Source organism: Punica granatum, chromosome 5 (genome assembly GCF_007655135.1).
Source record: "Punica granatum isolate Tunisia-2019 chromosome 5, ASM765513v2, whole genome shotgun sequence".
NCBI classification, from domain to species: Eukaryota; Viridiplantae; Streptophyta; class Magnoliopsida; order Myrtales; family Lythraceae; genus Punica; species Punica granatum.
The window spans coordinates 6,458,007-6,485,211 of record NC_045131.1 but is presented as its reverse complement, the minus strand read 5'-3'; the positions used below and the strand labels follow the sequence as shown (position 1 = coordinate 6,485,211).

Below are 27,205 nucleotides of genomic sequence, written 5' to 3'. Positions count from 1 at the left end.
ATTCTCCAATCGAGATTTGAAATGCAAGCTCAGATCCGAATAATCAAAACTAGCTTGGCCTCGGAGTGCGACATTCTCGATTCGTATTACCGAGAAACTGATTTTAACAAGAGCATCTTTTGTTCGAGTTATTGTCGTTCAACAATGTTGCATCGGGACCCATCCACTGAATCCAATGCTGAAAAGTTCAACTCGACTCATATGTACATGCTCTAGCAGGTAAACCTTATTGAAGGTGGGATTAGTTGGTCCGTGATCTAACAAATTTTAAATGATGAAGAATGAAAGAGGAAATAAGATCATACGTGGTGGCTCGAAGGCCGAAACACGAGACGAGAGTATAAAATATTTACTGTATTAAACAACTCGATGATAAACTGGAACTGCCAATTTATAAGCTACAATAGAAAAATCAAAACTAGAAAAGAAATATTAAAATGAAAATAATAGTAAAAAAACTTTTGAGGTCCTTGATGGAAACATAGAATTTATTGGGGACTGAATTGTAATAAAGAATAACGCCTGGCCTTGATTTTTTACTATAAGGGCACACAGTCGCACAGCAGAACTGAAACGAAACGACTGGGCTCTCTTGCGCTGCGTCGGTCAGATCAGAAACCCTAATATCATCAGTCTCTCTCTCCCGCCCTCCCTCTCCCAATCTGTTCATCTCGGATTCTGAATCCCCGCGGTAAGTAATATCAAGTCTCCTCCTCTCTTCAAGCTTGTTCTACTTGTTCCTTCGCATAGGTTGTATTCGATTTTCGGCAATGGGAGCCATAGGTCCTTAGCCCATTGCTATTTTGAGCTTTTTTTTTTTTTGGTTGCTGGAGTATAATTAAGATGGGGTAATTTGTTCTTACTGGTTTTTGATTGGCCAGTCTGCTTCGTGATTTTATTTGGTGCATAGCGCTTTGTTTGTGTGGAGTAGTAGCTGATTTCCTGCCTATGTTTTCGTTCCTGTGTCTGCAGACAGTGCCCATGGCCGAGTTCGAGCAGAATGTCGAGGAGTACAACGTAGCCGAAGCGGGGCAAACCCTTGACGAGCATAACTCAGCCCACGACGAGCATAACGAAGCGCTCGAGGAGCATGATGCTGCGCCTGACGAGCATGATGCAGCGCCTGACGAGCATGATGCAGCCGCCGGGGACCACAATGCAGAGGAGCAGCCTGACGACGGACAGCCTCAAGAGGAAGAACCTCAAGAGGAAGAAGAACCTGACGAAGAGGAACAGGAGCCTGAAGGGGACTTGGCTCCTCAAGAGAAAGAAAATGAGGAGGATTCAGGGGCTGAAGTTGTGGATAAGAAGTGGCCTGGGTGGCCCGGGGAGAGTGTCTTCCGGATGCTCGTTCCTGCCCAAAAGGTGGGCGGTATAATTGGACGCAAGGGGGAATTCATTAAGAAAATAGTGGAAGAGACAAGAGCCCGTATTAAGATTCTTGATGGTCCTCCAGGAACAGCCGAAAGAGCTGTAAGTATAAGTTTCGCTTACAATGTCGTGTTTAACTTTATACTGCTCAGGAATTTAGACCCGCCCATTACCTCATTCTAATTCAATACTAGCTTTGTCTCCCACTGTATACGGTTAACTAATTTGAATGGACACATTTTTTAATGTTTGGCTGTAAACGCATTTTTAATTTTGTCTAGGGGTGAAAAATGTGGTGAATGTCGTGAGACATATGTCTTCTCGCTTTTGCAGCTTTTACGAGGATTTGCATTGTTGGCTCATGCTTTATGATGACATGTCTGGATATCTGTTAATGGAACCGCCTGATACTGTCACCTAAACATAAGTTCCTGCACTAAAAGAACTCACTCAAGAATGTTAAAGATACATCTAAAAGGGGTTGGTGACAAGTAATAAATTGTGCTTTATCATGTGGATGGAGGTGCTAAGACTATCCTAACAGCCTAAATTTTTATGTGCTATCAAAATATCTTTAAGTATCACCGGCTTGAGGCTAATCAGAAAATACTTATCAAACAGTGTGTGTGGTAAAAGAAAGCATCAACTCAACACATTTTAAAAAGACGAACTAACAATATAATCACGTACTTCACCAATAATCATAATCAATAACTAAAAGATCAAAGAGAAGTACTATGAAAGGGACCATGAAATGTGAGTGTGATCTTTTTGTTCCAATGACAGATGAATCTTTGCAGGTTCTCTCCGCAAACTTAAGGGAATCTATCAATGATCAATAAGACCTCAATTTGAAGCAACAAAGATCCTCGTTGCTGGGACCAGCTTTGAGCATTGGAAAGTGCTGATAAGTTGGTCTGATTAGTTACGGTTCCTCATCGTATGAAGAACTGTACCAAGAAGCTCTGCAACTATCGGGTAACTTCAGAGCCTGGTTGATTGATGTCTTGCTGCAGATGATAGCCGCTGAGGAAATAGATCTTTGAATGCCAAGATGCTGAAGAAAATGTTAATTCAAATCACTAAACCCACACTTCTAACATTGAACACTTAACGCCTCAAGTAGACTAAAAACTACAGTGGCTTAATAACATCTATCAAAGCTTAAATGACAAATTCTATAGTAGTTAAAAATATTCTTGAGGATCCTCTTGGCAGTAGATGCTTAAATGCACCACGTTAAAGAGCAATGCGGAATTAGACATTTCACTTCCATATGTGGCATTTATTTGTCTCTATTGATTTAAGAGCTTTAGTCTTGCCCTAGGCACATGGGGAAGTGATAGAGTGGATTTCTAATTGGCCATTCATATGTTAGTCAAAAGATGTCGTGTCCTGATGAAGTGATTTTTCTATGTATTATAAGTGTTGCAACTTTTCTTTCACGTCTCTTGTCCTGATAAACTAAAAGTTACCCCCAAATAATTTATAAAATAACAGTGTTGTATTCACTTGCCTTTTGTGGTCTTATGTAGGTTATGGTCTCTGCAAAGGAGGAACCTGATTCTCCTCTTCCCCCTGCCATGGATGGGCTCCTGAGGATTCACAAACGCCTCATAGATGGTAGCGAGGGTGATTCAGCTAACCTTCATCCTGGTGGCAAGACCTCGACAAGGTTGCTTGTTGCGGCTTCTCAGGCAGGAAGCTTAATTGGAAAAGGGGGAGGAACAGTTAAATCCATTCAGGAAGAATCCAACTGCATAGTTAGAGTTCTTAGCTCAGGTTGTACATTCTCCAAAACATATTCTGGTGATTTGTGAAGACATTTGCAGTTTTAAATATGCAACAATCATTTTCAACATGTCCGCTCTCTCTTTTTCTCTACATTATCAAATATGCGAGTTAATAATGTTCAACACTTAGTGATTTTGTGGCCCTTTGCTTCCCTTCATTGATTATTGCATCAGTTATATATTATTTCTATACAAATCATCTCAACTAGCTTTTCTGAATTATTGCAGAGGATTTGCCAGTTTTTGCTCTCCAAGATGACAGGGTTGTCGAGGTTGTTGGAGATGCATCTGGGGTGCATAAAGGAATCGAGCTGATTGCATCTCATTTGAGAAAGTTTCTTGTTGACCGCAGTATAATTCCATTGTTTGAGATGCAGGTAGCCTCCGCTTCTTCCTTGTTTCATGAATAGCCAAATGGCTAATTAGTATTATTAGTAGCTGAGCTGATACCGGAATTGTAATTGCACCAATCAGATGCAAATGGGAAAAGCTCCTCCAGTTGATCATCACATGCCTCCTCACCAGCCTTGGGGCCCGCCTCAGGGTCCACCAATGAATGCCCCACCTGGTCCAGGTTATGGACACAATCCCCAGTACATGCCACCTCCACGGCAGCTTGAAAGCTATTACCCACCCCCTGACATGCCACCTCCTGTGGACCATCAAACCCATCAGGGCATATCTGCTTATGGAAGAGAAGCTCCAATTGGAGGTCATGTACCATCAGGTGGCCAGTCAGCACCTTCCATGATCAAGCAGGTTGTCTTCTGATATTCAGTATCCTCTGCTTCAATTGCTAATTTTGCCTAACACTAAAAGCAGTCGAAAAGAATGAAAGTGGCTCACGATTAGATGAAGCATGGGTTTTATGATTTTGGTATTTCTTTAATGGGAGTATTTATTTTTGGTAGTCTTAACCTTTTTTTCATCGGACTACTTGAAATGTTTCGTAGTAGTTGTCTCTGGTGAACTTTAAAAGGTCTTTTATCACTTTTTCCTGTTGAAATCATTTCACTGAGGTGTGGCCTTCTCTTTTAATTTGCAGATCACACAGCAAATGCAGATTCCGTTGTCTTATGCTGATGCCGTTATTGGGACTGCTGGTTCCAGCATAAGCTACATACGACGTACCAGCGGTGCAACTGTTACAATTCAAGAAACCCGGGGAGTTCCCAACGAGATGACTGTTGAGATCAGCGGAACTGCTTCCCAAGTTCAGACAGCTCAGCAGCTGATACAGGTAATTCTGCCTTCCCGAGGCTTCCAAAATTGTGGTCTTGTACGTCACCTTACTGAATGGGCCATTAGATCATGCGTGTGATTTTCTTCTGCTTGGATGTTATATTTGGGACAATTTTTTTCTGGACACTTGTTCACATTATGCATTATTCTTATATATTCTGCAGAATTTCATGGCTGAAGCTGCTGCACCAGCGGCACAGGCACAACCTGGCGCCCCGATGGACCAAGGCTATAACTCGCAGGGTTACAGCTCATACCAAGCCCACGGGTCCGTTTACGCGTCTCCGCCCTCGAACCCGGGGCACGCAGGAGGTTATGGCTCTGTTTATGGGTCGAATTACGGGTATTAGAGATGGGGGGAAAACTGTTATTCCCCAACCCAGTATGAGTGTAGTTTTATCGTCGTTGAGTTATTCGAGACATTGAAGTGGCATTGCAAACTTGGAGCTGGTGAAAATCGAAACGCAGCGTATAGCATGTTTCAGTTTCAGATCTGATATTCAACTCATCCTATTCTTGCAATCGTCATCCCGACTCGATGTTGTCCGCATTTTCTTACTATATGGTTATTATTCCCAAGCAAAATTCTTATGTTGTCGTCCTTTTTATCTGATGATAGAAAGATGTGGAAACAAATGGAGCAAGAATTTCTACGATTGCAGGTTAGCATAGGAAAATGTGGGACGTTAAAGAGAATCTATATGAACTTGTCATGCAATATTTGATCATGCGATTTAATAATTTGGAAGCGTAAAAATTGTCGCTCGACCAGGTCTGATACATTTCAAGTCGTTTACGATAGCAAAAGAATGTTTATTCACCTGTCTTGCGTACGAATGCATCTGCTGGCTCATCTAATGCATAGTATCTTTACTAATTTAAGATCGGTAATATACAAGTTAGAGCTTCATGTGTATGAATACTTGGCTGAGACAAATTGCACCTTCCTTCCATCGTTGAGCTGCTCTAGTGTGCACGAGATTATGGAATGCCAGGCTGGACCGTATATATGTATGCGTAAAATATTTATTACTGTATGCATATCCTCCAGTCAAACTTTGACTCTCAAGTCGATCTCACTGTAAATAAAAATAGTATAAAGTTATTAATCAGTAGCTCTTGTCGTTGCTCTCCATCATCAAGATTTCACATGTCATAAGGTGTCCGTCCATGTACATACTAATGAGATTAAAATCTCTAATTATGATTCATATAAAGTAGTCTGCCTGCGAGGCATATTAGGCATGCGCTCAGGGCTTAAAACAACCGATCTGCTCAAATGATCGCGATACAGAACAACGGTCGCGTTCATTAAAATATGCACTTGATTTTTTCGGATTCCAAATGCTGTCTACTGGGTGCAGGCTTGGAGTCCCGACACTGCCCCAAACTCAGGCACATAAACATTCTCAAATTCAATTATCTCGAATGATGAGCGTAAGGGTGCAGTGATGTCGTGCAAATGTGCAAGCAATTACGTTGTCTACAACTCGCAGGCTTACGATTCTTAACAGAAATCCCGCAGGTTAGTTTACGTGTTTGCGCCCTCGAACCCGCAGCACATTTATGTAGCAATTCCTCTTTTAGCTGATTTCCTCTTATCTAGGAAAGCAGAGGAGTCAAACCATTTTTGTCCTGATTGGAACTGTCTGCTAGTTTTTTAACCAGTGTTTGTCAACGAGGATGGCCCAAACATTCATCCTCCAGAGAGAGAGAGAGAGAGAGAGAGAGAGGAAGAAGAGGGGGATGGGGGTCTGCTGGGGGGATCCAGGCTTCGCAACTCCAAGCCGCACTGGTTATCTAAAGTCAGGTGAGGTGCTGCCCAACATCAACAACCTCAACCTTTGCTGTCCTCTCCTCTGTTTCTGATCATGTTGTGCCAAACAATCTGTTCTGTCTTGTGTTTGTGTCCCCTGTAACTTCTTTGCCGTAATGGAAGGCAAAAAGAGTTTCTTTTCATGTGCTTGATTATGTCTCTCTTGCCGAATATTCGGAAACAGGGGTGAACCTGACAATCAGCACTTCCTCTTCGTCTGGGTCTGGGGACAGCAGCAGACAGAACCGCCTGGTGCCGGGTGGCGGCGGGAACTTTCCCATTGGGTTCATTCTCGAGGAACCGAACCTCAGGAAATTCACTCTTGAAGAGCTGAATATGGCCACGGAAAATTTCCGCAGCGATTGGTTGGTCGGAGAAGGAGGGTTCGGACATGTCTTCAAAGGTTTCCTGATTGAGGATGTAGCTTCTGGAAGGGAAAGAACAGTTGTCGCCGTGAAGAGGCTAAACCGAGCTAGTTACCAAGGATTCAAGGAGTGGATGGTAAAGCCTCCATATCATGTTTCAGGAATTGGATCAATTTCCCTTTTCCCTTCTTGCAAGATTAATCTAGTAAGATGCATTATATCATAACAGGTGGTAATGGATAAGACTGTTCGATTGGTTTGAGGAGATAATAATCTGATTTCCCTTTCTTTTGGATATCTCAGAAAACAATGAAGAAATGGGACTGCTATATTTGGTTCGACATGTGCTATCCTAATTTGCTTTTACCTAGTTTTTCTCACTTATAGAAAATAAGAAACATGTAGAGCCAGGAAATTTCTCGTAGTTTTCTCGTACCAAAGAATAGTTTGGGAGGAAAGGCTGCTTAATAAATGATGTGGTATTCCTTCATTGTAAGTTTCGCTCATTCATTTGATCTTGCTGTGAAGTCGGAAGTTCTATTTCTGGGAAGGCTTTCCCATCCTAACATCACGAAGCTGCTGGGTTTCTGTTGGGAGAATGGCCAGCTATTGCTCGTGTATGAGTTCATATCCAAGGGAAGCTTGAATCACCGCCTGTATGGAAGTAAGCACCTCCAGAAAAAAATTCTGGATTGAGCTCGAAAAGATAACTATTTTTAAGATAACTGTTTGTTTCATCGTTTTTTACTCCTGCAGAACACTCTAAATCTAATCCTCTCTCATGGGCCACAAGACTTAAGATTGCGACTGGGGCTGCTAGAGGCCTCGAGTTCTTGCACTCATCTGAGAACGGCATATTATATCGGGATCTCAAGAGTTCTAATATACTTCTGGACGGAGTAAGTTTTGGTTGAATTTCTCCTTACCATAGAAGCACTCAGCTTGTAAGGTGGATTGAGCGAGAAATAAGTCGTGGAAAAAGCAGCAGCTTGTTCTAATAAATTATCTTACCTTTCTGTAACTTTCTCCTTTTCGTGGTCTGAGCAAGCTTTAGATCTCACTCTCGAAGACAAGTATTCTGATTTAATGTTTGCTGCTGCAGTCTTATAATGCCAGACTGTCGGACTTTGGGTTGGCACTGTTTGTCCCTTCGGATGGCAGGTCCTCTGTCGGAACGAGGATTGTTGGCACCTATGGTTATGGAGCCCCCGAATACATAGCAACTGGTATTTGATTTCCCAATACACAATGAGAACTTTTCTGGACATGGATTATTCACGACAATCACTGGTTTTACTAACTTGAGATTCGACAACATTACAGGGCATCTCTATGTGAAGAGTGATGTTTACAGTTACGGCGTCGTGTTACTCGAATTATTGACAGGTTTGCAGGCTATTGATAAGAACCGTCCACAAGGGAAAGCTAATCTCGTGGAGTGGGCTGAGCCAAGGTTGTCGAGTGAAAGGAAAGTGAAGGCTATGATCGATTCGAGACTGAAGAGGAATTATCCTCCAGATGCTGCAGTTCAAGTAGCTCGGCTTGCTTCGAGGTGTCTGAGAAGGGAACCCAGAGAAAGGCCATCTATGAGTGAGGTTGTGGAGGCACTAGGAGAGATAAATGCTGCGAATAAAGAACCAAGATATGCTTGAATTGATTCACAATGAAAGGGTGACTTATTTTTTAGCATACGGATGTAACTCTTCCTCCGAGCAGCACCAGCAGCTCCCCTCTCTTATTGAGCTCTGGAGTTCCCACATCGCCAATGCATTGTCATCGAGTTCAGAATTTGTGCCATGTTCAGACTGATGGTAAATTGAACACGACTTAAATTGTAGATAGCCACTTTTGAGCGCATCACAGAAAACCAAGCTATTCAAGCTGCAGCAAGTCGGGGATATAGAGATCAAAATATCTTTAGGACTACTGCTGCTGCATAGATTCTTTAGATTCTTTTATACCGGTACTCCACGTTTCCCTGATATCGAATCATTTACGAGGTTATGCTCCGAGGGGATTCATCACACATGGAATATGTTTGTCTGGGGCATGTGTTCCACTATCTCATGATTTAACTAAATTATGATTCATCAGAGCAGTAAACCCAATAGAAATAGAAATAGTCAAGTGGGAGAGTTACGTAAAGGAGAGCACGAAAATTGATGCATAAAAGTGTTTGGGTGTCAAAATTTTATTTTCTTCTCAGGCTTTCCATGCTTTTCTGGGATTTGCATTGCAATGTCAATATGCTGAGGGACTTCTAACTAGCAGTATCGGTAAGCAGTAGCCGTCTCTATCGCATCGATGGCCCAGTCTCTGTACTTTTTCCATGACATTAGGATTTTATCTCATATACATTAACGAATTGGTCAGCTACAAAAACGAGTCCTAGTAAGTTTCTAAGAGGCAATATATGGAGCAAAGGAGTTACTTTTACCCTTCAGACATTTTATAGCTAAAAAAGAGAAAAACAGAGCAACTTGTTGATATGAGTGTTGATGGGAAAAGAAGATGGGACAATCTTAATGCTATCGCTTGGAAGGGAGGAGTAGAATTAGAAGCAGCAGAAGTCAAAGTCAAGATGTAGACCAGAAACAATTATTGTTGATCCCTGTCTTCATTTGAGGCATTTCCTTTCCGTCTCTGCTGCTGCTAGACGGTAAGCTTCAGCAGTGAAACTGGGATAAGGAAAGAGATGGGAATTTGTTGGGGGGATCCTCGCTTCCCGACTCCGAGTCACACTGGTTCTCTCAACTCAGGTGCCTGAACATATCGGTGACGGTTTCGTTGAGTAAAACTTCTGCTGTTCTTCTGTTTATTCACGTGATCTTCACAAACAGATGCCGTTAACATTTCCTTTTCTTTTTCTGATGTGAAGGTAACATAAAATCACTTCTGTTGTTTCATGACAGGGATGAAGCTGACAATCAGCAGTTCATCATCCTCTGAGCAAAGTGCCGGTCCGAACAGCAATGAGCCCTTCCCTGATGGAATGATTTTTCTGGAGACGAATCTGAGGAACTTCACTCTTGCAGAACTGAAGGCTGCAACAGGGAATTTCGGAAGCGACTCGTTGCTCGGAGAAGGAGGCTTTGGCCAAGTCTTCAAAGGCCTGCTAGACGAGAAGGCACCTTTGGGAAGGAGAAAGACAGTCATTGCTGTAAAAAAACTCAATGAGGAAAGTTTTCACGGATATAAAGAATGGAAGGTAATAATGCATACGGATGATCTCCAAAGTTCCGAAATCATGTTTATGAATCAAATTGGTCGATTTATGTGTTTATTTAGCCATCGTTATTGTGCAGTCAGAGATCGAGTTTCTTGGAAGGCTATATCATCCTAACCTTGCAACGCTGCTTGGATACTGTCATGAGAATTCCAAGATGTTACTCGTATATGACTTTGCACCAAAGGGAAGCTTGAACAACCACCTCTTTGGAAGTAAGCGCCTTGTCTGTACGGATCATCGTGCTTAACTTCCAAGCCTAGACGTTATCAATCTGAATTATTATGGTACAGGGGGCTCAGTTGTTCATCCTCTTCCATGGAGTTTAAGGCTTAAGATTGCGATTGGAGCTGCACGAGGTCTGGCTTTCTTGCACTCTTTCGAGAGGGCAATTATCTACCGAGACCTAAAGACATCGAATATTTTGCTGGACGCGGTAATGCTTCGTCTTGTTTGCTAACCAAATCTTGTGTGCCAACCAACCGATTTTCCAAAAGGTTAAGCCGTAAGAAGATGCACTGGCAGTGTATACTGAAGAGTGACCTACAATCTCTCACGTGCATGCAAGACAAATACTGAAAACGTCCTAAATTTACAGAGTTAAGAAATAGACAGGATATATAATGAAGTTGGCTTTATTTATCATGACTGAGTACTGGAAGTGCATCAGTAGTGTTATCAACTATACCAAGTATGGTCTAGCAAAGTTTATTCTCATCTTATCGAGCAAGTGTCGCAGGACAGGACTGAAAATGCCCTGCAGCCTTCAGGCTTAAGATTATGTCTGAGGTCCTGAGCTACTCGGCCCAGGGCTGACGAGTTTCTCAATTATATACCATGAGGGTTGTAGATAAGGTAGTGTGTATGTATGTGCAATGTCGAACATATGGGTGGTGAAGGTACGGGTATACAGTCTAAGGCGACCCTGTCATGCGCCTGGCAAGAAGCTTGACCATGGGACCGTGATGCACAAGATCTTGAGAATATATGTTTCACTGATCATTGAGGAAGCTTTTGTTGGAAGATTTTGATTGCAGCAGATTCTGGTTTGTGTTGATGCTGCTTTGATTACTTGCAGTCTCATGTTGCCAAACTCTCGGATTTTGGGCTGGCAAGGCTTGGTCCTAAAGATGGCGAGACACATGTTTCGACAAGGATTATGGGGACATATGGCTATGCCGCCCCGGAATATGTAGCAACCGGTAATTCTAATTCATTGTCTACCTTAGAACTTGGCATTTCAGTGAATATTTACTTATTTACATAATAATTGGTGCCTGCCTATACTCTGTCAAATGCAGGACATCTTTATATTGAGAGTGATGTGTACTCTTACGGTGTCGTGTTGCTTGAGCTGCTAACAGGCCTGAAGGCAGTAGATCGTGACCGTCCAAAAGATAAACATAAGCTAGTGGAGTGGGCCAAGCCACGCTTACAGCATGAAAGAAAAGTTGTATCCATGATGGACCCTAAACTAGGAGGGAAATATCCTCCAGGGGCTGCCCTGGAAATTGGTAAGCTTGCATTGAGATGTCTCAAAAATGGTCCGAAACTACGACCTTCCATGGCTGAGGTTGTGAAATCAATGGAAGAGATCGAAGCTGGTGCCAAAGGAACAAGGGATCCGTAAATCAGCTTTATGCACTGGATATTCGGATATTCACAGCACATATGTATGTTGCAGGCAGTGCTATGCCAAGAAGGATCAATTCTGGGTCTCTCAAGGTAATTTGCTACTGCACTGCTCACAGTTGAACAGAATAGTATTTGTCTTGTGCAGTATATGTGCAGTATATACCATAAGTGTCGTAGCTAAGGTAGTGTGTGTGTATGTTGCAATGTCGAACATATGGGTGGTGAAGAATCTGAGACGTTAATTTAATTAAGTTTGACTGACCATTGAGGAAGGTTTTGTTGGAAGATTTTGATATCAACATATTCTGGTTTGTGTTGATGCTTGATTACTTGCAGTCTCAAGCCGGCCAACTCTCAGACTTTTTGGGCTGGCAAGGCTTGGTCCTAAGGATGGTGAGAGACATATTTCGACAAGGGTTACGGGGACACATGGCTATGCCACCCCGGAATATGTGGCAACCGATAATTCTAATTGATTGTCTACCTTAGAACTTGGCATTTCAGTGAATATTCAAAATAACAATCAATACCTGCCTATGCTCTGTCAAATACAGGACATCTTCATGTTAAGAGTGATGTCTACTCTTACGGTGTTGTGTTGCTTGAGCTGCTAACCGGCCAAATGATACTAAATCCAAGACGTCGCAAAGATAAAAGCGATCTAGTGAAATGGGCCAAGCCACTCTTACAGCATAAAAGAAAAGTTGTATCTATGATGGACAAAACTACGAGGGAAATGTCCTCCAAACTGCTCCGAAACCCTGGCCTTCCATGGAGGAGGTTGTGAAGTCACTGGAAGGGATCGAAGCCGCTGCCAAAGGAACAAGGGATCGATGAATCAGCTTTATGCATGCCACGGTCAATATGAACACCCTGCAAGCCCATGAGACGGGAAGTCCGGCCACAAGCCTTGCAAGTGGTGGTTCAATAAAGAGTATTTTCTTGCATGACGTTTGTGACGTGATTTGAACCTGAGACTTTCCATTGATAGTCACACCCTTTGACCAACAGGCCAGCTAATGCTCTTGGGTTAATTGCTATGCATATTGCTTACAGTTGAACATAAAACCATGTTGGTCTTCGGCAGTATATACGGTCCTCTTACAACTCACCATTGTTTGGGTTTAATGAAGGTTTATGAGCATTATCGAGAAGCTGTTTTTGTGAAATTCATTTTGCTGTAACCCGTGCCCCTGAATGCTCAATTCGGAGCAAGTCGTGAAGCTTTGCAGGCCTGAGTTCATCGTTTGCAGAAACACGGGCTCCAATCGCTATGCAAATCCATTTGTTAGGAAGAGAGGAAGGGTGGTAATGTACTGAAGACAGTACTCTTGGTGGTAAACTTGACGACTGACAATATTCAAATGCCCCCGGAAATGATCCAACAATGCGAACTGGCATATATAGTTCGATTCGACCTGTGAATGTTTGCATAGGTGGGATCATCTGACATTCTGTTTCCATAAAGTTCGAAAAAGTTAGGCTACAATGGGGAACATGAGCATTTTGCGGATAACAATCAACAGTCCATAACATTTGATTGTTTCTATTGAAATGGCTCAATTTTTCCGAAGAGTGCTATGGAAATGCACTCAATTTCGACCATGGAATTGTAATACTCAATCGATGATGCACAAAAGTTGTTGGTGTTCTATTTTTCCGACCTTTAGTTGATCGCATTTGGATTGGGGTGCAATCTCACGAGCTTCAGGAGCCTTTAAAGCTCGATGAAACTATTCTCGCAATACTATCGTCCTTCACGGAAATTGAGGGGATTTCCGATCCCTGAAAAGATAACTTTCGACTTGTGTGAATGTTTCATCACGAGACTAGTTGAAAGGTTGATGACGGTTGTCGGGTAATCTTTCTCCTAGATGAATGGAATTGACTAAGAAGTCTCTGAACCCTGCCCCAGCTCCTAGACTAATTGCTCCGAATCAATAGGCTCGTCTTCTGCAGCGGGAATTCTCACAAGTATGAGAGGAGGGATGCAGAAACATGCCTAACAATCATGGGACCAGGTATCGCGGATCGCTCCATGAAACCTGTGTCGTGCTTCTTGCGGACGATAACAATCAACTGTTGTCCACGACATTTTCGATGATACAGGAATGTTTCCAAGCCATTTCATAGACGCACACACAATCACAACTACGAACAACTGAGGGATCTTGAATGGCAAAAGACAGGTAAGGAATCCAATTAACAACTGGGGGTTGTCCTCGTTCTGTTTAGTGGCCTTTATCTACGGATGAATGGGTTAAGGTAGGATTGCCGGGCGAGGAGCTGGCCGGCGGCGAGACTTCCCTACCCCCTCTCTTTTGTTTTTTGTTTTTAAAAAATCTTTTATCTTTTTGTTTTTTTATTTTCTAAAGTTTTAATATTAAAAATATTATTCGACCAATCAGGATGTGTTATGTGGACCAATCTAATGCCGTTAACTTCCAATAGTGATTTTGAACCAAAAGTTTCTAATAGACTAAATATTTAGGTTTACTTGGATCAAAATGATATATTTTGTACTGAAATTTAACTTTTTGTATAGTTTTAAGATTTCAGCAATAATTGTGATGACTGGCAAAAAAAGGAAACACATAACCATTTCTTTTAGGGACCTAAAAAAGCTTAAAGTTTTCACATTGTTAACGAACTTTTGAAAATTTCATTTAATCATGAACTTCTAATTTTGTATCCATCTAACCTCCGTAGTTTTGTCGTTGTTTTTTGCTAATGTGGTAAATGTACCGCTGAAGTGGCACTTATCTTTTTTAAAGGTGGGTAAATGACCTCAAAAAGTCTCAATTTTTCAATTTTTTTCATCCATTCTAGCATGATTTTTTTGTAAATTACATGTACAAGCAGAAACTTCCACTTTTGCGTCTCATTTAGCATGACTAGAATTTTCGATGAAATTCAAGAGGATTTTAAATAAAGGAAAAAATATATGTCATAATACAATTTTTTACTTTGTGTCAATTTTATCATAATATTTTAACTTTATACTATATAGCACGTATTTAGGGTGTAGTGTTAATTACGACATAACGTTAAATTTTTCGTGAAAATTAAATGAAAGGCTGATGTGAGGTATATGTGGATGAATAGTGAGTCCAGACTCTTGCCACATGCGGAATAACTCATATTTCGATATATCTAGTGCCCTTTTACCCACATGACTCCCTCACCATCAATACTCGAATCCCGTTCCCACATCTTCATATACAGAATTGCTCTTTCTGAAAACGACCGCACCATCAGTAGAATAAAAAAAAATCACATATTGAACTTATTGCAGTTCATATAGTGAATAAAGGATAAAAAAATTGTTAGAAAGAAAAGGGAAGCTTGTACCTATCAAATAAATGCAAATATTAATTCGTTTTCTTTTATGGAAACAAAAGATGGAGAAGTGTGAAGACAGAGACTGACAAGCATGTGGGTGAAGAGAAGGAGAAAGGGCAAAGTGCCGAACTAAAAAGAAACTTGGGGCTGCAGTGAGGCCGGAGACGTGTGAAGAAGCGGGAATGAGATTCGGGTATTGACGATGAGAGAGTCGAGTGGGCAAAAGGGCACCAAGTATGTCGAAATATGGATTATTTCGCATGTACTAAGAGTCTGGGCCTTTTTCCACTATTCATTCACGTATGCATCATATTAGCCTTTCGTTTAATTTTCTCGAAAAATTTGACTTCATGCCATAATTGACACTACACCCTAAATGATATATTATACAATGTAATTTTAAAAGGTTATGATAAAATTAACACAAAAGCATAATGTTATGCTATGACATATATTTTTTTTCTTTAAATTAAAGAAATAAAATTTTGAAAAAATAATGGAAGAATATGAGCTGTTTATCTTGTTCATTAGGTCATCGAAATTAGGTGGCTTTGGTAAACTGGTGGTTGCTGGAGCCACCTAGGTAGGTAGTGCAAACCACAGGGTCAGTTTCTCGCTAGGCTCGTGAACTCGATTGATGAGCCCCTATTGGGCGAACCCAAGACTTGAGAGCCTTGGGCTCATACAAAGAGAAACTGCTCTCTCTTCGAGTCCAAAGCTCCTGAGCTCTGATTCACGAAAGCCTTACTTCACCAATCAGCGACTCGAGAGCTCCTAGGCTGGTGTCTTTTCAAGCCCGAGCTTTCGAGCCTTGGGTTGTCGTTCGTTGACCCTAGAGCTAGTGGAAAGGGCATTTGAAGAATAACGAGGGTTTTGCAAATGTGATGAATAATTGAGGCTGAAATTTTGAGATCTTATTACGTATGGGTGATTCGAATTACAAATTTGGGGTTGGACAGTGAGGGCAAGACTAAGGCTTGTCGACAAAATTATCGAAGGAAACTCAAGTTTGTAAATTTTATTTATTTATATATTTGTATCTTTTTATGATTTTCATTTCAATTTAGTATTTTTTATGGATTTATTTATTTGTATATTTGTATCTTTTTTTGAGTTTTTATTTTATTTTATATATTTTTATGAAATTTATGTTTTTTTGCTTTGGTTTTTGAATTTTTCATTTGCCATGTGAGCGGGACGTATGTTACGTCATTGGGACATTTGCCAAATCAACAAAAATTAACAAAAAAATCACCGGAGATTAGATGAGAATAAAAGTGAAAATTCATGATTTTATATGCTCTTTTAGAAAGCTCATATTAAAACAGAGAAAAACCGAAAACTTTGGGTTTTCTTAAATTTTTTATTTTTTCCTCTTTCCTTGAAAAGCATTTATCTAAGCATATACGGACCATACGCGGCAGGGTCAGCGACTCAGAACAGTGGAAGGTGAGAGGGATACAAGTCAAACTAAAAATACACAGAATGATCTTAATTAGGAAAGTTCGAATTTTGTAGTTGGGATGTTTACTAAGAAACTTCATTCATGGGGAAGCAAGGTTTGAAATTTGATAAATGAAAAGCAGTGGAGACATTCCCTTTCACACTTGCCCTCCTCCCCTGAAGCTCAAATCCGCCATTGAAGAAGGGTGAAGCAGGTATCGATTCACATGGGAGTTTGCTGGGGTGCCCCTGATTATCCGACCCCTAGCTTCACTGGATATCTCAGACCAGGTAATTCTGATACTTTTCCCTGGCAGATTCGCGAACCCTTCTTCCATTATTGTCTGCTCTGCTGCTGAACATTCATATGGTGTTTCCTGTTTCAGCTTCGATGCATATAATGTGGGTCTTGTTTCTTCCCTTCGTTTGTCTTATGTTAGTGCTTGTCTTTGTCTTCTGCATCGTCTCTGCTTTATCAGTGGAGAACCTCAGACGGGTCTTGCTTCTCTTTGATCTTAGACAGTGTGGGTCTCGAGCTTTTCCTCTTTACTAAGCACCCAAAGTTTCCATTTTTGCCTGGATTGCTGAATTTCTCGATTTTGTACAAGCTATCTGTCGTGTCATGCTTCTGCTCATTTGAGTTTCATTTTATCAAGGGGATATGTTCTTAACGTCCACTGATGATTCTGTTTAGTCTGACCTTTCTTTTGGTCAACAACAGGACAGACATCACTCACATTTAGCAGCACATCATCTTCCGAGGATGAGCAAAGCAGGAGCTTGGGAGGAAGATCTGTTAAAGGCGTGCCCAACGGGGCGGTTGTGCCCTCCCCGGATGTTAGAGTTTTCACCTTAGCTGAGCTGCAAAAGGCCACCAGAAATTTTCGGCCCGATTCCATCCTTGGAGAAGGAGGCTTCGGCAGAGTCTTCAAAGGCTACCTCGATGAGGAGGGGCCCTCCCATGGCCGAGGCACGACCCCAATTGCCATAAAAAAGTTGAATCCCGAGAGCGTGCAGGGATTTAAAGAATGGAAGGTATTCGATCCTCTAATATTGTTCTGCAAAGATCTTACTGAACTCGTGCTTTAGTTCCTGCAGCTCATTTTTTCCATCATGTATGACTCTGCACTTGGGACTGAGTATGAGGAAATCTGGTGAATGGAGGGAAATCTGCACTTAGAACTCTTTGCCCCTTCGGCCAAAAAAAATACTCTTTGTACCTGCAGCTCTTTGTTCAGAAAATATGTCCTGAAGCAATGTATATTTTGAGCATTTTTAGGGGAGATGTTAAATGTTCTTGATTCCGTCATTGCTGATATTGTGCTTATCAAATTGTTGCAGTCAGAGGTGTCTTTTCTGGGCAGTTTATCCCATCCTAACATTGTCAGGCTGCTGGGATATTGTTCGGAGGAGGGAAATCTACTTCTTGTCTACGAGTTCATGCCAAAGGGTACCCTGAAAAATCACCTATTTCGAAGTAAGTCTTACTAAGAAGATTAACATAGAAACTTTCAGGACCTAATTTGCTTAGATAGGTCTGTCTATTATCATTTCAAATAGTAACACAGTTTTCCTAATGCAGGAGGTACTACGGAACCACTTTCCTGGGTGTTACGTCTTAAGATCGCAATTGGTGCAGCCAAAGGCCTGGCTTTCTTACATCAGTTAGAAAGACAAATTATTTGCAGGGACTTTAAGCCATCAAATATATTGCTAGATGGGGTAAGGCTTATTTGATTAGCAACGAGCTTTTATAGGCGGATAATAGCGTTAGTGTTACTACTTTTTAAGATTTGCGATACATTAGCAAGCTTTTGCTGTGCTGTCATTACTTGCATTGGCTTTATTCTATGTAAACTTTTCTTTTGACTAAACATCTTTTGCTCTGACAAGAGACTCGAAATTTTGAAATCTGGCTTTTCTCGTTCTTGTGAACTTCCATAGAGGACTAATGATAATTAGCGTAATCTTTTGTGAAAACACACGCCTCAAAAATTGATCTTATGTCATAATTAAGGAGGTAAAAGATGTTACTGGGACTTTCTTTTGATTGTTCGTTGCTAACACAAATCAAAGTAATCATGTCTGTTATTCCGTATCAGACTTACGCACAGCTCAAAGTACATTGTATTTATAGAAGTTAAGTCCAGTTTGAAAATCGTTTTGCTTAATTTATTCTGCTGTAGAATTTCAATGCCAAGATATCGGACTTTGGCTTGGCAAGAAGAGGTCCTGCTGGCGATGAATCACATGTTTCTACCCAAGTCATTGGAACCTATGGCTATGCTGCCCCTGAGTACATAGCAACTGGTAATGTCCATAACCTGCCTCAAATATATTTGGAAAATTATTGCCAATTCTTTGTCACTTCATTTATTATTTATTATTGTGCAGTTGTAGTTCGATTAACGTTGGACATTAATTGACAGGGCATCTGTATGTAAAGAGTGATGTGTACAGTTTTGGAGTTGTGCTGCTTGAGATATTGACCGGGAGAAGAGCGTTCGATAATAATCGGCCATCTGGGGAGCACTTCGTCGTGGAGTGGGTCCGCCCACACGTATCGAGAAGGAAACTGGCTAGAGTGGTGGACCCGCGGTTGGAAGGAAGGTATCCTTTAAAGGCCGCTCTCGAATTGGCTCAGCTTGCCTTCCATTGTCTCCAGATGGATCCCAAGAGCCGGCCTTCCATGGACGATGTCTTAAGGACACTGGAAAAAATTGCTGCTCATTAACCGATTCTTGGCATTGTGGGGGCTTTCCTATCACGACAGTTCGACGAGGCAAAGCTTAGCATTCTCTTACGGATTCTCATTTCAAAGAACCTGTCAGGTAGCTTTGAATTCTGTGTTTTGAAGCAATTGTCGCTTGTCCCGCATCTGCCTCTATATTAGTGTCTCCCGGGTCACGATTGAAACTGCTATTTAGTTGCGAGAATATAATCATGGATTTAACGTCCCTACTGAGGCTCCTTAAAAAAGGATGATTTATAAGGCGCTTGGTTTTAGAGTTGAGTTGAGTTGAGTTTTGATTTTAATTGAGTTGTAATAATTGTATTGTTGAATTATGAGAAAAAGTGTGAAAAAGTAATGAATAGTTGGGAGAATTGAGTATTAAAAATTGAATAGAGTATAATGGAGTTGTATGTGAGTTTATGTATGGGGCTCACTTTTTTGACTTTGAAGAGTTGATTTTTGTTGTGTAGTGAGTAGAGTTAAAGTTAGAGTTAAAATTTTAAAATCTAATTGCGAAACCAAATGGAAGTGTTTACTGAAGCCAATTGGAGCGTGTCACATCGCAGATTGTTTGGTAATTATCGGTGATGAAATAATAAAAAACTTGTTAAATAATAAGAAATTTATTATTTACAAAGAAACTTTAGTGTATTTGGTAATAAAATTAAATTTTACTTAGTTTAACTTTATTTTATTTTATTTTCTCATTCAATAACACAATTATTACTTTTTCATTTTTTTTTCAAATTCTCTCATATTTTTTCTTATATATCATTATAATTAATTTTTTAATGTTAAATTCTTTCAACTATTTAACATTTTTTTCTTAATTTCAACACTTTTTCCTCAATTCAACAATACAATCAATATTTTCTTTTTCAAATTCTCTCATATGCTTTTCCCAACTACTTTTATCTTAATCTCCCAAATCAAATTAAATCAAACTTAATTTCGTTATCAAATGCTATATTATTATTTAAATAATAAGATATTTGCTAGTAATAAAAAACTTATTATTTTAAAAGAAATTTATTATTTTGAATATAATAAGATTCTTGTTAAATAACAAGTTATCTTATTAGATAATAAGAAACTTATTTTTTTCAGAGTCTCCGTAAAATTCACGTTTTAAGAGGCATCGTACACCTGCAACACTCTATAATCATATTAGAAGTCCACGAGGCGATTGTACAACAAATTTGTTTTGTGGGATCCGTGAATCTTGCGGACATCATCTAATTTTTATTCCCTCATTTGCTTATAACCATTCTCTTTATAGAGTATCGGAACTGATCAATAAATCCTTGGAACCACGGAAAATCTCGAGTTACAATTATCTATCCAAATTACTGATCAAATGCTAGAAAAGAGATTGAGTGCCAGAAAGTCAAAACCGTGTGACCTGAGAGCATGTACAATGGTTGGCACCAATTGTAGCCCCAAAAGGGTTCATCGATTGTCACCTAATCGTCACATCAAAAGGCAAGGCCTTCATCCTGTGAAGGTACTCCCAACTCCAATGATTGACACCAATGCGGGTGCCAAAGTGGGCCACACAGTATTTAAATTAAATAAATATATATATATATATATCACATAATATAAATAATTAGTTTTAATTATATAAATAACTTTAATCAAATAAAATTAAAATTAATTAAAAAACAAATTAAGTAATTACATACATTAATTAAAAATTTAAAATAATTATATTAATAGAACCGTTATAAATTTACAATATAGCTCGAAACTAAAATTAATTGTACTTGAACATAATTTTTGGGATCTTGTTGGGATTTTGTATGTAATTGTAAAAGAGTTGGAATTAAATTAATTGGGATCTTGCTTCTTTTTTTTTTTTTTTTTCAGAAGAGGGGAGGTAGCAAAAGCTTAAATTGGAGGAGGAGAAATTGTGTGAATGTATTTGGGTATGTGTTGATATATATAGGAAAATGTGTTAATCAAAAATTACTTAATATTCTTAAAAAATTATTGCCACACCAACGGCTAATGAGGGAAAGAGCCATTGGGAACGACTTTTTCTCCCTTTTTTTTTTTAAATGAAAGCCCACAGCGGCCGGACACGTGGGCCAGGGGGCGCCACGCGCCAACCACCATTGGCTTGGGACCAGTGCAGGGGCCGGTCCCTCCTCCAATGGGGTGAGGCGGGGCGTGGCGGGGGCGGAGGCTGGGGCCAAGAAAATGCCATGTCGGGCCAATTCCACCCCCCCCCCCCCCCCCCCCCCCCCCCCCCCCCCGGGCTGCTGATGGTCTGATTGAAGTGTATGGAAATGGAAGCCACACTCCTACCATACATCGTCAATGCGTAACTTCCCTCTTAGGAAACTCTCTTGGCTACCTCTGATGTTGTCATTGGATCGTTTTTTTTTTTCATTGATTACAAAGTACGCATTAAGTCTTATACAATGGAGGAGAATTTTTAAATAATTAATAAAGGGGCATACACATCCCTCTAGGTTTCGAACATGCGATCTCTAAGTAAACATACGAGAATGTACACCACTATGTTACACCCTCTTTAGATCGATTTTATGATATGAATTTTGGTAAGAAAAGTTGTATGGAATTATAGGCATCTGATGAGTCCATGAAATCGAGTAATTCGGAGGTTTTATGCGAGACTTGTGTAAGTGATAGAATTGTGTCAAAAACCAGCAACCGACGACATCGGCGGAGTCATTGAAGAAAGACATTTGCTTGCACTGTTTCTGACTGCTCTGGCAGAAAGTCGCGGATGTGCTCGTGGGTTATTCCGGCAGAGGTTGTACTTGCCAAAGCCCTTCCAAAGAAGCTCGTTAGCTGTCCCGATGGCCTCATCGGTGGTCTTGCTGGAGACGATCGTTGTGCAGGTGTCCAATTTCTTCAGCAGGTGCACCACTTGGGATATGCTGTATAGCGTAAAGCCGTACCGAGTGAAGCTTTTCCTCCCTGCAGCGGAAGCAGTCGGGGCATGTCCCGATGTACGGTGCCTAGGTCCATCTCTTCCTTGTGTCCGCATTCCTGGCAGGGAGGCCGGTGCATTGACTTTTTGGCCTTCGGCAGTGGGAGTATGGCATTCTTGCTCTCCGTTCGGGTGAAGTAAATCGCGAACCCTTACCTGATATATATTCCTGTAATATATGTACATTTTTTTTAACATCCTAAGACGACTACGTATATTTCCATTCTCACTACTGGAGAAGTGAAATTCTGCAATGTGGTTGAAGAGATGATCAGGACTGAGGAACCGACCGTGATGAATGTACGATACGTATCGTTTGTTAGAGTAGATATGGTCTCCGGGCTTCAGATCATTCGGATTGATCTTCCTTCCTTCAGAGTAGCCTCAATGCTCAGTTGGCTTGCTCTTGATATTGCTCAGAATTACTGCCATTATCGAAGCCCTCTCACTCTCTCTTCTTGACTGCCCTTCATTGGCAGGGCATGTAAGTCAATATGCAAAGGTCGAGCGGCAAGTCCTGTACAGTCCCTATGAGAGCTCAATCATTGAGAGGCCGAACCGGCCAGCCGATGACGTCGCAGTGACACGCTCCTATGACGTCAATCACCAAGGAGTCCCATTCATTTGGGCCGTATCCACCTTCAGGCTGCTCAAAAACGTGCCCAGAATTCTCCACCTCCCATTTCCTAGATGCCGTTAAGAGTCTCTAGCTATGCATCTCGGGTCGGGGCCCTTCCGAGGCTAAGATATTAGACATGATTACACCTTCCCTAGCCAAAACGAAAGCACTTTATTTTTAGGATTTATTCGATTCCCATATATGCTTGAATATTCATATAACCTATGTACCATTTTCAACTTGATCGACCACACGTCAAGGTCTTATGAGCTCGATAAATTGTTAACTTCATATATATGAAAATCTCAACATCCACAGCCATCTAACCTCCCTTTTCACGTGGTCAGGAAGTGGGTTCGTTAGTCTGCCGATATTCATTTACTGCTTGTTTGGATTGAGAGTTATGAATGATTATGGAAGGATAGGTTACGAAAGGGGTTTCTAGCAGGAACTTCTATTGTTTTGAGCATCATTCAATCTCTTCTTTTTTCTCCAGAATATATTCTGATTTCAGGAGATCCGAGGGACCTGATTCGATGCATTGTAAGTTAACGAAATGCAGTTTATTTTCTACCAGATCATATTATGACACTGTTGCTTATTCGGGGTACTCCTCTTTTCCGTGAAGACAAATTTCCTTTCACCATGGCTTGGACAATATGGTTAAAGAAGAATTGAAGGACCTTTGAAGACTCTGAGAAGTCGCTTTCTTCTATAATTTAGGCCTTCAACTTGACCTCAGTGAGCTTCTGATACTCATAGTGTATATCCTTCGTTATCTGATTTGTGTTCTTAATCTTGCATTTTTTTTTCATTTTTAGTTTTTTGTTACTTTCTCCTTTTTCTGCTCATTTATAATTGTTTGAAGGGTTTCATATACTTCCGTGTACTTTAATTCTTTGACTCATAAATGAATCATTATTATTTATAAAAAAAAATGAAGGGAATTTCTAGTTGAGTTCTTATCAGCTCGATAACTTTTTTGGGTGATTAACATGTTTAACTTCTTTTATATGCAAGTGAAACTCTCTTCGCAGTAAATATTTCGTTCGAAGGCATTGTGGAGACATTCAACCAATGATTGATTGGTAAAAAGAATCAGACAGACAAATCGGCCGTACACCACAAGAAGGCTAGTTGGAGTTCCCATCTAATAAAAAAATCCGACCAGGATGGATTAAATCATTCATCAATTTAACTGAAAATATTTTCCGGTGAGCAATTAACTGAGATTTTTTTTTCCGGATAATACTGAAGCTGAAGCCCTTTTATTAAAAGAAATCAAAGCTAATCACGCGTAATTACGAGGGGAACGTATCCCATAACTTTTTTTCCTCCTAAAAGAAATCAAGCTAGCAATTGCAAAGTTTAGAGCACGTGGTCCCAAGTTTTAACTGAAAATATGACCTCGTTGAAACTGTAATTTACTCTGATTTAGCTAAATTCACGACCATGTTTGCTCTGTTCACATTCGCGTCCATTGCGTGTTGAATTGGTCTCGTGCTGTCTTATGAGGCCAAGAAGAAAAGACGCAGCAAGACATTATATATTATTAAGCAGCAGTGAAGGAGAGATTGCTCATGGCCATGGCATACTGAAACAGTTGCTTGATTGTTTTGGTATAATGAGGATAATTTTATTGAAATTCAAGAGGAAACAGTTGCTTGATTCACAGTATAGAAAGATTCAACGGAATATATTCCAACAATATATATATATATATATTTTATACATTGCAAAGAGCTGTTCGGCTCTTTGCATGAACAATGTTTTTTAATAAATTGCAAAGAGTGGTTTGGCTCTTTGCAATTATTTTTAAATTTCAAAGATAAAATAAATTTATATTTTTTTAATCCGAAAAGAACTTTATATAATTATAAATAATTTTAAAATTATTTATTAATCATGTAAATAAAATTTTTTAAAAAACATGTGGAGCCACAAATGAGTTCCAAAATGGACCTCCTTATTGTGAGAGAGAGGTACAATCTTTCCTTGGGGACAATTCGGGTCAGGTGGCATGGTGTGGGGCCCTCCGAATTGGCAATCGTCCCCTGAATTTGGCCGCATTGTTGCGGATGCTCTTATGCTCTTCTTTTTTCAACAAAGAAAAGAAGAAATAGCTTTGCTTTTCCGAATATCATGAACAACAAAAGACCTGGGATTTGGATTAATGAGGGGCAATATTCTTAATATGGCGAATGATAAGATAATTTTTTCGAATTAGATAGTGAATATAAATTTTTTTAAAAAATTCAAAAATTATATATAAATTTCTTAAAAATATGAAAATTACTGACCTCTTGGCCTTTCTCGCTCAATCCCTAGTGGTGATAGACCGTATGTGTTTATTTTTTTCTTTTTTGGGCCAAGTGACCGCCAATGTTCATTGACTGCATTACAAAATATAAATCTATCTAAACCATGGGATAAAGATGAAGTACTAGTGCATTAGTAGTTGCGCAGCAATTAATTTTTTTTTGGGTGAATTAGTTTGAAAGGAAGTCCGAAACTAATTGCAGTAAATTATTTGCATGAATATCACTGTATCATCCTAATAATTAATCTAAAAATTCTTCTAATTTAAAATTTTGACTCACAAATGACATGAGTTATAATTTTTACACAACATCCAAAGATTACTTAATATATGCAAGCATTACGAGAATTATTAGCCATACATTTTAGGTGAATTTATTACTTTTTTTATTTGTATATATTAGCATCTCTACCTCATGGACTGGGAAGAGGTATTTTAGTTGCAGAGATATACTTGTACATATAAAAAGACTCAAAGTTGAAGTCTCTCATTTTCCGACTTTTGACATTCCTAAATTAACATTAATCAAGTCACAACATCAATTAATTATAAGGAATCTCAGTAAATAATTTGATATTATTTCATAATACTAATTAATGTATGATAAATTTAATAAAATTGTTATTTGATAATCTACGTACGACATAAAATAACTGAAAGATTCATTAGAATCATTCACATATACTAGAAAGATAATCCAGTCATTAACCGATCTTTTCATTGAAAAAAATTGTAATTAATAATTTAAGTTAAATATAAAAAATAATGCTTTAGAACAGAGTGAAAATTTTAATTATTATCTCGAAAGTAATTTAGATAAATATTAATAAAGTTTTAATCGCATAAAGAAAAAAAGATAAAAAAATTATATTCAAATAAGGACAAATTAGTACATTTGAAGTTAAAATATTTTTTTGATCAAAATTAACGGTCTCTTTATTGCGAATCGAACAGAATCAAAGAATACATAAGCCTAAATGGGAAAAAAGGCACACATGCCCAAAGAATAGGCTAACAGGCCCAAAGTTTGGAATCACAGTTACACATGCGTAGACAAGATATTAATTAATAATATACATTATCTAATAATATTTTTAAATTTGAAGAAAGTTTAACGTTAATTTGTTGGGAATTGGTGTATGTCCTAGAGGCAATCAGTCATCAGTTCTATAATATGACATGTATTTCATTATAATACGAGACATTTCTGTTATTGTGTGGTTTACGCTAAATATTAATTTTACACAATAATGTCATTGGAATAGTAGGTTCAACAGGCATCAAGTGTGACTTAATTGTGAGATCCTATAATTACTGAATATTATTCCTAAATGTCTCTAGTCAAAGTATTATTATTAATTAGGACAACAATAATGCGGTTAGACTAGTATGGATGTTAATTGATGACCAAGTCTCACAGGTCATGGATGTGGAGACATCGAGTCACACTGCAGGTATACATTAGTAGTAATATATACTGGACTGACTCGCCATGAGACTATTACATGGATTGTTACGTGATTATCATTAACAGATCTCATAGTGACTATGGTGCAATGGTCTTTTCACTTGAGGTCACCATGGATTTTTACATGTAATGTCGTATACTTTGATACTGTCAAACGCCACCATAACAGGCTGGTTATAAAGACAGTTATTGGGTATGCCACAGAGCATGGAAATGAATGTGAGTGATCAAGATATGATTTGTCCTTCCTACATAACGGGAGTGATATCTCACGGCTGCTTGTTGGGTAAAGTCTAAAAGTGTATGCATACCCAAATGAGTCAGTATAGGGATATCAAGCTCATTTGTTCTGATAAACTTACCCGGTAAACCAAGAAAAAGAGATTGAGCCATATAATGATGATATCTACCATGTCTTGGACTCAATAGAGATATAGATGACAAATGGATTATACTACACGGTAACGTAGGTCACAAGATTCATCGAGAAAATTGACTTTCCGATTACTTGAGTAGCAGTGATGCATTGTTAGATGTCGCTCACTGTTTGTAATATTGAAATAGAGATTTTGATATTACTGTCAACATTATTGGGAACCTACAAGGTCACACAAGACTACTAAATCGATATGATATTTTGAAACAATAAAATCGTCTAATAGAGATTAGATAATTTATGGTCCGACTGATTAATCGGATATTTAATGAGATTAAATTTGTTGATTAATTAGACTCGATTTATTAGATTAAATGGACCCAATTGATGCACGATCCATGTGAGGACACATGGCACTTTGGGACCCTTAATTATTCTTGTCCCACATCGGTCAGGGATTCGAAAGTCTTCCCCTTATGCTTATATATATGTG

The 27,205-nt window shown here is 39.4% G+C and overlaps 4 protein-coding genes across 11 annotated transcripts; all 4 read left to right on the top strand.

Moving 5' to 3' along the window:
- The first annotated feature begins 539 nt into the window (after nt 1-539).
- Nucleotides 540-4,967, top strand: LOC116208306 (flowering locus K homology domain). Its single transcript, XM_031541678.1, has 7 exons — nt 540-691; nt 973-1,473; nt 2,907-3,153; nt 3,393-3,541; nt 3,639-3,923; nt 4,210-4,404; nt 4,571-4,967. Exons 2-7 carry the CDS (start codon nt 982-984, stop codon nt 4,754-4,756), a joined length of 1,554 nt encoding a protein of 517 aa, XP_031397538.1. The 5' UTR covers nt 540-691; nt 973-981; the 3' UTR covers nt 4,757-4,967.
- Nucleotides 4,968-5,853: 886 nt separating this feature from the next.
- Nucleotides 5,854-8,377, top strand: LOC116208233 (probable serine/threonine-protein kinase PIX13). 2 transcript variants are annotated; one of them, XM_031541574.1, is made up of 7 exons: nt 5,854-5,931; nt 6,075-6,216; nt 6,407-6,723; nt 7,116-7,251; nt 7,344-7,486; nt 7,690-7,813; nt 7,911-8,377. In XM_031541574.1, exons 1-7 carry the CDS (start codon nt 5,869-5,871, stop codon nt 8,237-8,239), a joined length of 1,254 nt encoding a protein of 417 aa, XP_031397434.1. In that variant the 5' UTR covers nt 5,854-5,868; the 3' UTR covers nt 8,240-8,377. The 2 variants fall into 2 exon arrangements, with proteins under 2 accessions (XP_031397434.1, XP_031397433.1); XM_031541573.1 differs by having other exon boundaries at nt 6,063-6,216.
- Nucleotides 8,378-8,579: 202 nt separating this feature from the next.
- LOC116208234 (probable serine/threonine-protein kinase PIX13) lies at nt 8,580-12,599 on the top strand. 7 transcript variants are annotated; one of them, XR_004157022.1, is made up of 7 exons: nt 8,580-9,346; nt 9,500-9,795; nt 9,893-10,028; nt 10,107-10,249; nt 10,892-11,015; nt 11,115-11,538; nt 12,003-12,599. XR_004157022.1 is itself a non-coding variant. In XM_031541576.1 (6 exons), the coding sequence occupies exons 1-6, from the start codon at nt 9,283-9,285 to the stop codon at nt 11,441-11,443; spliced, it is 1,029 nt and encodes a 342-aa protein (XP_031397436.1). In that variant the 5' UTR covers nt 8,580-9,282; the 3' UTR covers nt 11,444-11,747. The 7 variants fall into 7 exon arrangements, 5 of the variants coding, with proteins under 5 accessions (XP_031397436.1, XP_031397435.1, XP_031397439.1 ...); XR_004157023.1 differs by lacking the exon at nt 12,003-12,599 and adding an exon at nt 11,785-11,996; XM_031541576.1 differs by lacking the exon at nt 12,003-12,599 and having other exon boundaries at nt 11,178-11,747.
- Nucleotides 12,600-16,224: 3,625 nt separating this feature from the next.
- On the top strand, nt 16,225-19,391 carry LOC116209623 (probable serine/threonine-protein kinase PIX13). The gene is made up of 6 exons (XM_031543323.1): nt 16,225-16,524; nt 16,955-17,268; nt 17,575-17,710; nt 17,816-17,955; nt 18,420-18,543; nt 18,663-19,391. The coding sequence occupies exons 1-6, from the start codon at nt 16,461-16,463 to the stop codon at nt 18,965-18,967; spliced, it is 1,083 nt and encodes a 360-aa protein (XP_031399183.1). The 5' UTR covers nt 16,225-16,460; the 3' UTR covers nt 18,968-19,391.
- The last annotated feature ends 7,814 nt before the right edge of the window (nt 19,392-27,205 follow it).